Source organism: Trichomonas vaginalis, chromosome IV, assembly GCF_026262505.1.
Source record: "Trichomonas vaginalis G3 chromosome IV, whole genome shotgun sequence".
Lineage (NCBI taxonomy): Eukaryota > Parabasalia > Trichomonadida > Trichomonadidae > Trichomonas > Trichomonas vaginalis.
Genome location: NC_067206.1, coordinates 33,591,686 through 33,605,427, shown reverse-complemented (window position 1 = coordinate 33,605,427; position 13,742 = coordinate 33,591,686). Strand labels below are relative to the sequence as shown.

The window sequence follows — 13,742 nt, the reverse complement described above, 5'->3', positions numbered from 1 at the left end:
TGTTGTCAAAATGTCATGAGTTAAATTACCTGGTGACATGGTGACACCTTCAGTTCTTCAAAAATAAGTCATAACTGCCTTCCTCCTGTGTTGTTGTCAAAATGTCATGTTGTCTCAAACTTTAGAACGGCATAATTTAAATTTTTATTTTTATCATAAATGAATACCCCACAAGCTCAAAATTTACCACGAATCATAACAAGGGAGGAAATGATAAAAATGATGCAAGAACATGTTAAAAATAACAAACCACTAAAATTGAGAAAATGTGGTTATGCAGTAATGATGGAAAGAGAGATGTTGTCGAAGAGGAATAAAAATTAAATTTGGATTGAGTTTAAAAATTCATCTTTATTAAATTCATCTCTTCCAATCAATTTATTTATTCTATTAAATTCTTTTATTTTTGCTTCACTCAGTTTAATGATTGAACGATAAGTTTCTAATTTTTCGATTATTTCTTTATCGTTTTCAACCTCACTGCATTGTGGCTTCTTTTTGTAATAGCATATTTTTGATTTAATTCTGTTTAGTTTCTTTTTATATTCATTGTCTGGACTCTTGACTGCTTTGTTGTCACTCATTTCTTACGAAATAAAAAAAATTAAATATTATTTAAATATAATGGAGTAATAAAATAAATCGGAATTTCTATTAATTTCTTGTCAACTTCAACTAATGCATTGCCGTTAATATATCTAACAAATTCAGCTATTGTGTCAAATCTTCGTCTTCTTTTTGTCATTGATTTATCAGTTTTTCCATAATCGAGATGAATTAAAACTTTATCCCCTTGTTTAAAATTCATGAGCCCCGAATTAATTTGTTCACGTTTAACATCATTTAACTTTTCCATTTGCTTTCTAATATATTCCCATTCTTTTGAAATATCATTTTTCATTTCCACTGGTTTCATGTTTATAGTTCTATGCCATGTATTATTGTAATAATATACTAACTGCTGTATGATGGAGTCATGATTTCCATCCCAGTATATCTGACCGTTAACCCCTAACGCATCTCTAAGAGTTCTCATTACCGCATCAACTATTTTATTATGAAACGTATATGGAGAGGATGAAAAGTAAAAATTAATTTGTGGGAAATAATGAGTCATAGCTGCCTGAAATCCTTTATCACCATCACCCCTGATATTATCTACTCTTTCATGATCTAGTAAGTATTGAATAGCTCTTCTTGTTTCCTGTTCTGTTTTCCCTTTCACCGGAATGCAATATAAATATCTAGTGTTAATGTTAATGGCAAATAAATAAGTAACGTTTCCTTTTGAAATATTCCAGATGATCAATTTCGTATGAATATGGATATGGAGCAAATGAAGGTCGACTAAATTTTTCCTTTAATGGTTGAATTTTCGGGTCAATTGGTTTATTTAATATCTTGAAATCCTTTTTAAAATCTTTTTGCTTCTTAAATGTTTGAAATGGATATAATAAAGTGAATGATGAAGGATTAACTGAAGGAGGAGGAGGTACTGTCGTTGGAGGTTTTGGTGTTGTAAGTGGTTTAATTTTATCTGCTTTGATTTTGGATTTCATTCCTTCCTTCATTAATTCTGGATGTATTTTATTCATTTGTTTTAAATATGCTGTATATAAAGGTTTGATATACTTTCCCGCTTCGAGTTTATGTTGAAGGATGAATTCCAAAAGTTGATCTTCATTTAAAAGTCGGGCTGAATATGGTTTAACTAATGAATCATAAATTAAAGCTTGTGCATCATTTATAGTCTGAAGGACCTGGGTGTTTTGTTCCTTTGGTTTTTGTGGCTAGGATTATATAAATTATATAATTCATCAATATCTTCTTCTGTTAATACTTTATTTTTGAAATCTTTCAACTGTTTAAGCTGTGATTTAGTTTTTCCCTTTATATATTCATTATTTTTAATTTTGTCTTTAATTTCAGAAATTATTTTATTATGATATTTCAAAATTTCATTTTTATAATATGGATAATAATATTCCATATCATCACCCGTTATATTATTATTATATTTTTGGAGATATGCTTTTAAATCATAATAATTAAGAAATTTTTGATTAAGTACTAAATCAGCAATTAAAATTTTTAAATCTGTGTTATTCATTTATATAAAAATAAAATCAATGTTTTAAGGGTGCCCACCTCTTTGATCAAGAATCAAAACCATCATTAACGGTTCCTTTTGTCTCTTCTGTGGTATTTTATTAAATAAATGGCATACAACATCCATTTTCACAACATACAGCCTTAGTGTGTGCTCCTGTTAATGCAGTCTTACCAATTGTTAAGCGAGTCATTGACCCATTTTTAAGTTGTAAATTAATATTCTGACCATCAAATATCAATTTATCATTTATTATATCCAAATAATTTTAGGTGTTAATTGTTTATTTTGTCTTAAACTAACACCTTTCATTTTTTGTGCAATCTTTTTAAAATCCTTCCATCAATTGAACCATTGAATGATGTATAACACTTAGGACATAAAGCAACCATGTTATCACCTTGTTTCTCAATTGCTAAACCCAATAACTTCTTCTCATGTGCTTTTTCTTCAGCTTTATTCTTTAATTTAGGTTTAAATTTCTCATCAAAACAGAAGAAATCAAAAGGTGCGAATTTGAAAATGTTTTTATCATAAAATTGTTTATCGGTAACAATTGCTTGAAATGCTTGAGTGTTAGGAAGATTTGGGTCGCCAAGCGATTGCCCAATAAGATGAATCAGTATCACCTTCAATGAAATGAAAACGATTAACATCCATGCATTTATACATAAAATCATAAATGAAAACCAAATACCAGTATTTAGCATTATCTAAAGTGAAGAATGCCTCTTGTAAACATGTATCACATCTATAAAATCTATCTTTGAGCATCAGTTGATATGTATCTTCACCTATTTCTCTTATTTTTTAAACTTATTTGACATACATGCAACGCGTGCCTTCTGTGCATTCATTATTTTAGTCTTTGCGTAATTTTGTGTATTCATTGCATCGTAACATATGATCCATTAAGTGAAATCTTGCAAAATAAACTTTTTCCTTTATTTCCTTCTAATTCAGCCTTTTGTCTTTCGTTCATAAATTTGTTCGCAAAAATTCATTAAAACAAGTGTTTTTCGTAAATGTTAAAATTGATTGAATGTCATCAATGATAAAATGAAATCTGTCTATTAGATACCAAAGATAATAAGAAGAAAATGGTTGATATTGGTTGTGTGTTGATGCTAACTGAGTTAATTTCCTCTGTTTCTGGTCAACTGGTAATTGTTTGATTTCATGTAATTATACATAAAACTGCCAATTGTTTTTTCATCTGTGATAATATCTAAGTTTCTTATTATCGGTAAAAAGTTTATGTAATCATTAATGTATTTTTCATCAATATGACCCTTTACTTCAGCCACGAATAAAGTATTTTTCTTCTTAATTATTCCCAGTGCTTTTGCTTTCTTTGTTGCTGTATCACAAATGATAACACCATTCAATCTTCCCGGCATATACATTTTATGGTCAGTATATTGAATGAAATCATGAGGATTAGATGAAAATGATGAAGGATATAATGAATTAAAGTCAACTCCAACGAAATGAGTCATAATGTTGGTGGTGTCCTCATTTGATACAGTTTTAGTTTCTGGATTATATGAAAGTTTATTAATGTGCGTGATTCCTTTAAGATTAACACGATGTTGAACATTTGATAGACCACCAGTAATTCCATTACGGAGAATGTGATAAGCTTCAACTGAATCTAAAGTCATTGGTAAATTATTTTTTAATGCATAATTTCTTAAATTGATTCTTAAACGTTGAACATCTTCATCTTTATTTGATTTTACGACATTGCAATAACAACACATTAACTGACAATTTTCTTTGGTATGTGGTTTTTCATTATCTATTCTATCCAATGTTGGTTTATTTGCATATGTAAACGCTTTACCACACATTTTGCATTTAGATGAAAGGATTAAATCGTGATAGTATTGATAGTCATCCATTGAAACATTGTTTTTAGTATCCCTTTCCGCTTTTTCATCTTGTTTCTTATATGATTCAATTTTATATTTCCAATACTTTTTTGTTAATTCAAAACTTGATTCCACATTTTCTTCTTCTGGATATGTTTCGTTAGGATTGAAGTTCTTATATGCTAACGCGTAACGAATCATTGATGCATTCGATGATAAAGAAAGATTATGAAGCATGTCAATTTTATAAACAAATGTTTCTTCGATAATTTTATCAATTGGGTCAATCATAATTTCAACATCTTTATTGCAATAATGAATAAAATATTCTAATCTATTCTTAAAGTTTTTAGCATCATTGAGATATATTTGATAATCTGAATCGGATATTGTTTCTTGTGTTAATGCTGAATAAAATGAATCTTGAGTGAATGGTTCCTTTTTATATAATTCATCTTCGTAATTCTCCCATGTGATGAATTGATAAGGGAAAAAGGATTTAACACGTGATTTATTGTTTCCGAAATCTTGAGTGAATTGGTCTAATGTTCCACCCGCTATATAATTTCTGATGTCAATAAATCTTAATTCATATGGACAGTTTGTTTTCTTTACTATGACTTGCTTAAATTGAGAAGAAGAACCCAGCATTGATTTTATCTTCCATTTTGCAGTATTTAAATCACGAAGAATTAAATTTAAATCAAACTTTCCTGAATTAAAACCAATGATATTCACTTTATTAAATTCTTCATCTAAAAGCTCTTTCATTGCTTCCTTTTGTTTCTCATTTAATGTATTCATTAATTCTTCATATTGTTCAATATTTGATTTAGCAACTAATGAACAGGTTGAAAATAAAAACTCAATCCAATCAGAAATAAAAGAATCACTCGAAGTTAAGCAAAAATTCCTCGTATATGTTTTATCGTTTAATTTAACCGTTGATGATACCATGAATGGTTTTAAGTAAGCGTTCAAAGTTGCACACTCAGAAAGTTTAATTCTTCTTTAGTCTCTAATGTTTCGAAGTCAAAAGTAATATAATATCTTGTTGGTTTATAATATTCCTGCAAATTATGTGCTAATAGCCATTGATATATCTTCTGTTTCGTAATATGTGGTGCATATGGTTGTTGTGTGTTTTGCAATTGAACGTCTTGAATTAATCTTCCATTATTTTCTTTACATTTCTCACAATGTTTTAAAAATCTTCTTTGGTTTTTCCTTTCTGGATCATCACGGATAGAATATACTTCTTCTTTGCAAAAGGGGCAAACTTTATATCCTGTGAGTGCTTCAACGTCTGTTATTCTGTCAGCGTGAAGTTTTCCACATGGACTCTGTGTTAATAAAATATTTACTGTTTCAAATTCTGGATCTATCATTATTGAATCCACTAATGGAAAGTCTACCTTGTTAATGTCTACGTCTTCTGGTTGAGGATCACAATAATAGAAATCAATATTAACATTTAACATTCTTGCTAACCTCTCACTTTCTGATGAAATGTCAAATCCTTCATATGCATCTATGGCTTCATTTAAATAACTTCTACGAGTTTTAGGATTAACACCATCAGGAATGTTATAGAAGCGTTTAAATAACCTTCTACCTTCGGCTCTTATTTGATTATCATTCATTTTAGCTGTTCCATTTTTGTTCATTTATGTAAGAATAAAAATTAAAAAATAAATAAAAATAAAGTTTATTTTTTTAAAGTCCGAGACTCAGAGAGTCCAGGGCTAAAGTCCATAAAATGAATTAAGAACACATAAATTTTTATCATCTGCGACGTGACGAATACATTTTAATTTACTCAAGAATGCGTACCCTGATACATTAAATCTAATTCCTGTCTTATTTAATTTCACAACTTTGAAAAGGAATGTATGAATAGCTATAAAATGATGAGATGATGTTTTATGGGTTGCTTCCATTTTTTCTGAAATAAATGAATAAATATAATGCTTATACGTTTTCATATCTTTTATATTCTTAATAACGAATGGTATAGACCTTTCAACTTCGTCTTCCTTCGGTGCTGTTCTTTCATATGAAACATTATTGGTATCTTCAATAATGAAACCACAATCACATAAAATTTTATATGTTCCAATTGTTTCTTTTGATATTTTATCTAACAAATCAAAAACTTTATCAACACCTGTACATTTATTTAAATAATAATTTGTGTAAATATCATGGTCTTCTTTCTTAATCGTATTTGTTGCATATGTTACATTTTTCAGTGCTTTTTTGAATTTTTCAGAATCAAGAGGAGGTGAAAGTAATATACATGGATAATCTCCATCGTCAATAAATTGTAACTTATGTTTATGAATAAATTTTGTGCCTTCTTCTGAAAGTGTTTCGTCAATATCACCATCTAATAAATTTTTAGTAGATTCCAAAAAGTAATTTTTATATCTTTCCTCATGTGATTTTTGAACTTCTGATTCTGAAGCTGGGATATTCATTAAACCCTCTACTTCATTCTCAGCATTTCTCAATTCCTTAATTTTTTCATCTATTTCATTTCTTAATTGTTCCAATTTCTCAATCTCATCGTTATAATATTCATCTTGTTTAATTTTTTCTTCAAAATATTCAGGGGGTGTTTCAAGGCTCTCTGAGCCCAGGTCCTCTGGACCATAAAGAGGAATATTCTCCTGTTTTTCAACTTTTTTGGGATATAAATATCTCATTATAGCCTTTTTAGTAATTGGTCCGTTATATTTAAATTCATTCAACAATCTGGAAAACTCTTTCACATTCTGCATATATGTTGGATAAGAACCGTCTCCAAAATTTTCTAAAATATTTTCTAATTCTGAATTAGTGAACTTTAAAGATTTCAATGAATTAGTTGTTATACTGTAATAAACAGAAATTCATCAAAAGTGACAGCTCTCAATTTTTTGACATTTGTAAATTCTAAATTGAATGAGAAAAATGAAATAATACTAAGCATAATACAATATTCTAGATTTAATTATAATTAGGAAAAAGTTAGTTTTGAGAGTACTTTTCATAGGCATATAGAATGAAATCTTCTGAAAAATAATATCACATAAACTCATATTATTTTCTAATATATAACTATTTTATATAAAAATCAAATTCAATGATCTTAAAAGCGAAGGATAAACCTCAAAATTTACGAATATAATGAGTGGGAATAGGCGTAAAGCAAAAATTGATATTTCATATGGTTTTATGATAGATAAGCATTATATTCCCACTCATTATATTCGTAAATTTTGAGGTTTATCCTTCGCTTTTAAGATCATTGAATTTGATTTTTATATAAAATAGTTATATATTAGAAAATAATATGAGTTTATGTGATATTCTTTTTCAGAAGATTTTGTGTTCTTCTTCAAAATTTTATTTTTTTATTAAAAAGAATCTTTACAAAATATACATTTACTTTAATTAATATTTAAAAACGTGCTCTATCAAAAGTTCCAAAAATTCAATATTTTAGCTTTTCTGAGGTGTCACTTTTGATGAATTTCTGTTTACAACACTTGATTTATTCAAAAACGTAAGAATAAAAACTGTAAGAATCTTACATTTTTTACTTCATATGTTAAAAAAAATGATACAAAATCGTTCAATATTGTATGAATTCTTACGTTTACAAAAAAAGTCACACAACCCGTCCACATATACTACTAAAAAAATTTAATGAAAGTTTGTGTATTATTAAAAACAAAAGATATTTAAGATACAGAAATCACGAAAATAGTAATTTTGGTCGATCATAAGTAAATAAAGAGTGTGAAAAGATCGCTCTAATATTCTAACGATTTTAGATTTTTTTTTCTTGTAAAGAAATTTCAAAAAATGGATTTCTCACTCGATCTTGACAGGGCTCAAGTACAAAGGAGAACTTACATTGTATCACCACGTCCAAGGAATCTATTTGGGCACGTATTCATGCCAGCGGCAACAAGGAAAAAGTATGTTTTTGCTGCCACGCCAAGAAATTTTGTTTCAAAAAAGATGAAAAAAGACGTTCATCCACCAGAAGATGACTTTTTCAATGTTACTGAACATAATCCTTATCCAGCGCTTCGATCTCCACGACCTGTTAGGCGAACACCTTATGAGGTTCGAAAAAGTATGGAAATTGACCCTCTATCTAAGATAGATATTAAAGCAGCAGCTCGTGAAGTTAAAGAAATGAATAAATGGAACGAAAGAAGAAATAACGTCGAAGTACCACCAAACATTGCAGAAGTTTTCCTTGTTCCTTCCTACGCTCCTGATACAAAAATAACAGAACCTTCTAGTTAATTCTACTTTTCTCGATTTTTTCAAATTGAAATTATATATTTTTTTAATGGAACTTAGATCTAACCTTCACGAACTATCCTTTCTAAGCAGTACTTACATTCTATTATCAAAATAAGAAATATAAGACTGTATTTTATGTTTTGTTTATTTTAAACTCGTTTTTCTTTATCTTATTAGTTTTAACATGTATCAATCCTCTAAAACGTATCTTGCCAATGAAATGTAATACAAATATTATTATGTTTTGATCATTTTATCCTAATTCTAGTATTAAATCAAATATAATCAAATATTAGGAGCTTTTTTTGCTTCAAAACGCTATAAACTTACAGATATTATAAATTCTGCTTATAGAAAATCGATAAATTAAAACAAATATTTAATTAATAAATTACAAACATGTTTTTACTTTGCAAAACAATAATATATACATTCAAGAATGCACTCCTTTGTACTTTTCTAACTCTGCTGTTTTTTGAGCAATTTCCTTTTTCATCGCCTGATGTTCCCTCCTAAGCTGCTCTAGGATGGATTGATACTTACTATCTGTATCTTGTTTGGCTCTGAGCTTCTCATTTGCTTCATTAAGTTTTCTTTTAAGATCTTCAATTTCTCTCAAACTATTTTTATCTTTTCCACTATACGTATTATCAAGATTGGAAGTATTAGCCATTAATTTGGCAACTTCTGGGTCAACTGAGGAAAATCCGTTTTGATTGAGCTGTTTTGTGAGCTTTTCGATTTCTAGCTCATAATGATTTTGCATGTCCCGCATTTTGGCCTCAATATCTGATAAAATATTGTTATTTTTATCAGATAACATTGATCGATTAAGATTATCACCGACAAAAGCAAGTGCTGAAGTTAATTCAGCTATTACTGACTCTTTTTGATCAATTTTAGCTAATAATGATTCCACAAGATCATTGTCTTGCTTGATATTTTGAATTTGTGGAATTTGCGGTTTAGAATCTTCAGAATTCGTGAGCTGAATATCAACTCCAATTGGCTTTGCTATTTGAAGCTTTGGTTTACGAGGTGATTTTGTCTTCTTATCTGACTTATCTTGTCTAACAATGCCTGAAGGATTAATCAATCTAACTTGAGTGCGGAGTCTTTCAACTTCTTCCTCAGCCTTTTGACATTTATGACGAAGCGTAATCAAGAATCCATTTCTTCCAGTTTCTTTATTTAATTCAGTTCCAAGTCGATCAATTTCTTCATCTCTTAGCTTAACACAGGCTTTAGATTCTTCTAATGCATTGCTTAATTGATTTACTTGTTGCTTTAAGTAATCATTTTCATTTGTAAGTTGATCAAATTCTGCCTTTGGCACTGCATCAACGTCAACTTGACTAGTACTTAAGAAGCTAGAAGCGCTTATATTAGAAATCGAATCTTTTGAAGAAGATTTTCTTCTAGATTTTTCGCTTGGAGCTCTTGAACTGATTTTTGATGTTGTTGGCTCCAAAGCTTGAGCAAGTTGCACTTTGGCTGCTATTAAATCTTGTTTAGCTAAGTCTAATTGTTCTTCAACCTGTTGTTTAGATAAGGTTAATCTTCGATTTTCAGCTTGGAGCTGGAATTGAGTAGTAGCTTGTTTATTTTGTAATTTAAGCGACTCTTCACCTACAGAAATCAATTCTTTATGAAGTTGTGTGTTATCTCTTCTTAATTTTGAGTTTTCTTCTTGTAAAGGCTCCAATAATTGCTCTGCTATTTCGAGTTTATGATAGACACCATCATTACTCTCCTCTGATTCTCTAAGAGCTTCTGTTGTTGCAACTAAATCTTCGAGCATTATCTGTGCTAAAGGAGCAGAATCTAAACCTAATGGATAATCAGCATATCCCATTGCATCAAGTCTACGGCGTAGTGCCAAAAAATGAGCGGAGCTATTTCTTGCTGAGTTCCGACTCATTTTTTGAAGCTAAACGTCTTTTGACCTTCTTGTACTCAATGAAACATCTTTATAAATAGGGGCGTTAATATGCTATATGACAAGAATTCAAATAAATTAAATTAATTAAAGATGCATTGATCCATTCATGAGATTTTAATGATTCTTTATTGTGCTTCATCCTGGGATGCAGGGAGCTGAATTTATTATTAATTATAACAATTATGTTCTTTGCACTGATATCAGATATGATTATTGATAATAGAAGAGCTCCCAAAATCATATTTGGCAAAATTTAATGTATCTAAGTCTTTATGAGGTACATATTCTGCAATTATGTACTTATGGAGATTTTACAATTCAAATATATCCACAGAATTCTCTATGTTTACATTTCATAACGTTAATTGTATAAAAAAAACAAGATTAAGAAGATTGTAAACACATATAAAATAGATTTTATGCAAGATTTATTCAGATGCTATATATAAGTTATATTAAACCATTTTTTGCCGAATTAAAATTTCTTCACTCTTCTATGGCAATATGGTTCTTCTCCATTCTTATCATAATAGTTCTGGTGGTAATCTTCGGCATCCCAGAACTTTGTAGCTTCTGTAACTTTAGTATTGACTTCAAAACCTTTGGATTTCAAAAGCTCAATAACTTTAAGAGCAGTTTCCTTCTGGCTTTCGCCAATGTAAAAGATCTCACTGCGGTATTGAGGACCGATGTCTGGTCCTTGACCATCAGTTTGAGCTGGATCATGAATCTCGAAAAAGAACTTGCAAAGTTCTTCATAAGTAACTTCTTCTGAGTCATATTCAACGAGGATGGCCTCGGCATGTCCAGTTGTATGAGCCTTAACTTCTGGATATTTTGGATTCTCTTTATGCCCGCCAATATAGCCTACAACGGAGTGTTTAACTCCCTTGAACTTGCTGAAGAGATATTGGACACCCCAGAAGCAACCGCATGCGAAAATTGCCTTTTCAATTACCATAGAAAAATATGTCACTTTTCTTACACACGATAATTATTTTGACAGTTTATCATACCAACTTTAAATTTATAAATACGTACATGTTATAATGATTTTTTATGCAGAAGATAGCGGTTACTCAGAAAATCCGATAATTTTTGATTGCGAGTTAACAAGAATTGTATTTTCTAGCATTACAGAAAAATGTTAGAAAATTGGAAATTCAATTTTGTAAATTTTTAAATTTTTAAATGTTAATTGATAAGTACCATTTGCCTTCTAAAGGAAAAGACAACAATGAACTTTATAGCAAAATTGCTAGCAAGTGCTCATATTCACTTTACAGTGCTGTATTATTTACTCAACAAATGTCTTTGGCCCAATTAAAATTAGAAGAAATAAATTTCAGCATATCGAATAGAAACATTTTCGAATACTATCATTGTGCGCAGCGTCTCTATGAAGGTATGATCCTTTATTTAGATTTAACAAAATTTTCAAAAGAAGAAAAGCAAAAATGTATTTATACGTTCTCTGATGTATCCAATGAAACATATAAAATGGTTGATCAATTCCTCAAAAGATGCATGTTAACAACATCGAATATCAGAGCATGGCGTACTTTCTCCATCTTTCATACAGAGATATTAAATAACTGTATAATCAGGCTTACCACATATATTTCTAATATCATTCGATGCGTACAATCAGGAAATATCATTCGAAAATTATTTACATAAAGTATATCCAGATTTCTTTGATACCGGCTATTATAGAGATGTATTCGACCATGGTGATTTCTTTTTTGGCGAAATGGATTTCAACCCTCCTTATTATTATGGTAAAAAGGAAGATTTTGAAAAGCTCATAAAACAAAAAAACTCGGGGCCACCTGCATCTGCTGAAAAATCTTCCAATCTTCAGACTCTTAAATGAAATTGTGAAGAACATACTGTCTAATAATGAATTAGAAATAAGATTTCTTAAAAAGCATCTTTAAGCATTTCGTAAAATCATTTATTTTTTTTAGCAAATGAAATTGGTTCTTCAACATATGGAGACAGAAGACACAAGGAAATTGACTACGCTCAAAAATTTTTACTAAATTCCTCCTTGTCAAGGATGTTTACTTTAGATCTTTATCTTAAACACCGATAAGATAAGATGTTCTATAAAAACCATAAATGAGATAAGATAAATTGTAAGATGAATCAGAAATCAAGCCTCTACAATGTAAATTTATTCCGAATTATTTCCATTATCATAAAATTTTACTTAGTAAAGTTTTAATGGCCCATTATATCGGACTATGTAATTAATTTTGGCTTTTTGGAATCAAAATGTAAGGTTGCAAAAAGCGAAGGAACGATACAGAAATTGAATTAAATTTGTATCCCTAAAAAGTGCCAAATTTTTTTAGAAATGATTGTTACTGATCATAATGGAAATGCTCAAAAGCGTGAAAACGCATATTTTTATCGTAGTGTTGTCAACAGGTGTTCATATCCATTGCATGAAGCAACGCATTATCCTGGTCAAGTCTATTATGCCCAAAAATGGTTAAATTCAATCAATTTTATGATTTCGAATAGGGATATTGATAAATACTACTCAAGGGCATGCTATTTCTACCAAGGAATTATATTTTATTTAGATATGAGAAAATTTTCAGAAGAAGAAATTTCAATAGTCCTAGAAATATTTGTTAATCTTTCCAACGAAGTAAATAAGTATATCCAGCCATTTCTTGCAAATTACAAAACACACGTTAGAAGAATCTATTACTTAAGGCATTTCAACTCATATTTTGAAGAAAAGTTAAATGAAAGCATCCTTATCCTTACTAAATATATTTATGAACTCATGAATAGCATTCAAAAATGTATTAAGTTAATTTGGGATAAATATCATGATAAAGTTTATCCAGGTTTCATGAAATCAGATTACTATAAATCAATTTTTATTGAGAAAGAATTCTTTCTTGATCAAATCGATCCATCTCCTCCTTATTTTTATGGTCAAAAAGAAGATTATGATTATCTCACAGATAAACAAAATTCTCCACAATTACTATTACTAGACACTCAAACATCTGTTTCTGATGAAAAAGAATCTCAAATCGAACAATCTAACATCGAAATCGTTGAAAAACGAACTACAAACATAGGTTCACCCTTGATTGCTTGAGAAGTAACCAAAAGTTAATGAAAAACTAATTCTCAAACAATCAAATGTTGGAATTATCATATTTATTACCAATATCAAGAGTAAAAAGTTGTATGTATTTTAACATACTTTTTAACATATGCCTCATATCAAGAACTTGATGTCACTCTACGTTATAATATTAAAAGTTTTTTTTAAATTACAACATTTCATTCTTTATTTAGGTATGAATTTTTAAAATTTGGTCAAATTATAGTAGATATATCGGATCCTATGACGGATTTTCTGAACAGACAAAATTGTGTCACATTGTGAACTTTACAAATTTTGTTCCGCTTACAACATAACTCATGGATTTCATATTATTCGCCAAATTGAAAACCGTTTCACTAATTCAATTTGCAA

General features: G+C 29.3%; 6 protein-coding genes and 1 pseudogene across 7 annotated transcripts, besides 5 other annotated features; 2 read left to right on the top strand and 5 right to left on the bottom strand.

Annotated features, from left to right (window-relative positions):
- Positions 1 to 6,863: part of a mobile genetic element that runs on past the window's edge.
- On the bottom strand, positions 605 to 1,036 carry TVAGG3_0215730 (uncharacterized protein; the record flags this gene model as incomplete). The annotated part of the gene is made up of 1 exon (XM_051226801.1): positions 605 to 1,036. One exon carries the CDS (start codon positions 1,034 to 1,036, stop codon positions 605 to 607), a length of 432 nt encoding a protein of 143 aa, XP_051111787.1.
- TVAGG3_0215720 lies at positions 3,882 to 5,372 on the bottom strand (annotated as a pseudogene). The gene has a single exon. A coding segment is annotated over exon 1 (1,491 nt).
- Positions 5,730 to 6,692, bottom strand: TVAGG3_0215710 (uncharacterized protein; the record flags this gene model as incomplete). Its single annotated transcript, XM_051226800.1, has 1 exon — positions 5,730 to 6,692. One exon carries the CDS (start codon positions 6,690 to 6,692, stop codon positions 5,730 to 5,732), a length of 963 nt encoding a protein of 320 aa, XP_051111786.1.
- Position 6,864: 1 nt separating the features above from the next.
- Positions 6,865 to 6,901: a mobile genetic element.
- Positions 6,865 to 6,901: a terminal%2Cinverted (terminal inverted repeat of Banshee-A3 transposon ID:TVAGG3_0215690).
- A 577-nt stretch (positions 6,902 to 7,478) lies between these two features.
- Positions 7,479 to 7,516: a mobile genetic element.
- Positions 7,479 to 7,516: a terminal%2Cinverted (terminal inverted repeat of Banshee-A3 transposon ID:TVAGG3_0215680).
- Positions 7,517 to 8,690: 1,174 nt separating this feature from the next.
- TVAGG3_0215670 (uncharacterized protein) lies at positions 8,691 to 10,215 on the bottom strand (the record flags this gene model as incomplete). The annotated part of the gene is made up of 1 exon (XM_001300955.1): positions 8,723 to 10,210. One exon carries the CDS (start codon positions 10,208 to 10,210, stop codon positions 8,723 to 8,725), a length of 1,488 nt encoding a protein of 495 aa, XP_001300956.1.
- A 414-nt stretch (positions 10,216 to 10,629) lies between these two features.
- On the bottom strand, positions 10,630 to 11,192 carry TVAGG3_0215660 (peptide-methionine (S)-S-oxide reductase protein; the record flags this gene model as incomplete). Its single annotated transcript, XM_001300954.2, has 1 exon — positions 10,707 to 11,192. The coding sequence occupies one exon, from the start codon at positions 11,190 to 11,192 to the stop codon at positions 10,707 to 10,709; it is 486 nt and encodes a 161-aa protein (XP_001300955.1).
- Positions 11,193 to 11,422: 230 nt separating this feature from the next.
- Positions 11,423 to 11,911, top strand: TVAGG3_0215650 (uncharacterized protein; the record flags this gene model as incomplete). Its single annotated transcript, XM_001300953.1, has 1 exon — positions 11,423 to 11,911. One exon carries the CDS (start codon positions 11,423 to 11,425, stop codon positions 11,909 to 11,911), a length of 489 nt encoding a protein of 162 aa, XP_001300954.1.
- A 682-nt stretch (positions 11,912 to 12,593) lies between these two features.
- TVAGG3_0215640 (uncharacterized protein) lies at positions 12,594 to 13,439 on the top strand (the record flags this gene model as incomplete). Its single annotated transcript, XM_001300952.2, has 1 exon — positions 12,594 to 13,358. One exon carries the CDS (start codon positions 12,594 to 12,596, stop codon positions 13,356 to 13,358), a length of 765 nt encoding a protein of 254 aa, XP_001300953.1.
- Between the last annotated feature and the right edge of the window lie 303 nt (positions 13,440 to 13,742).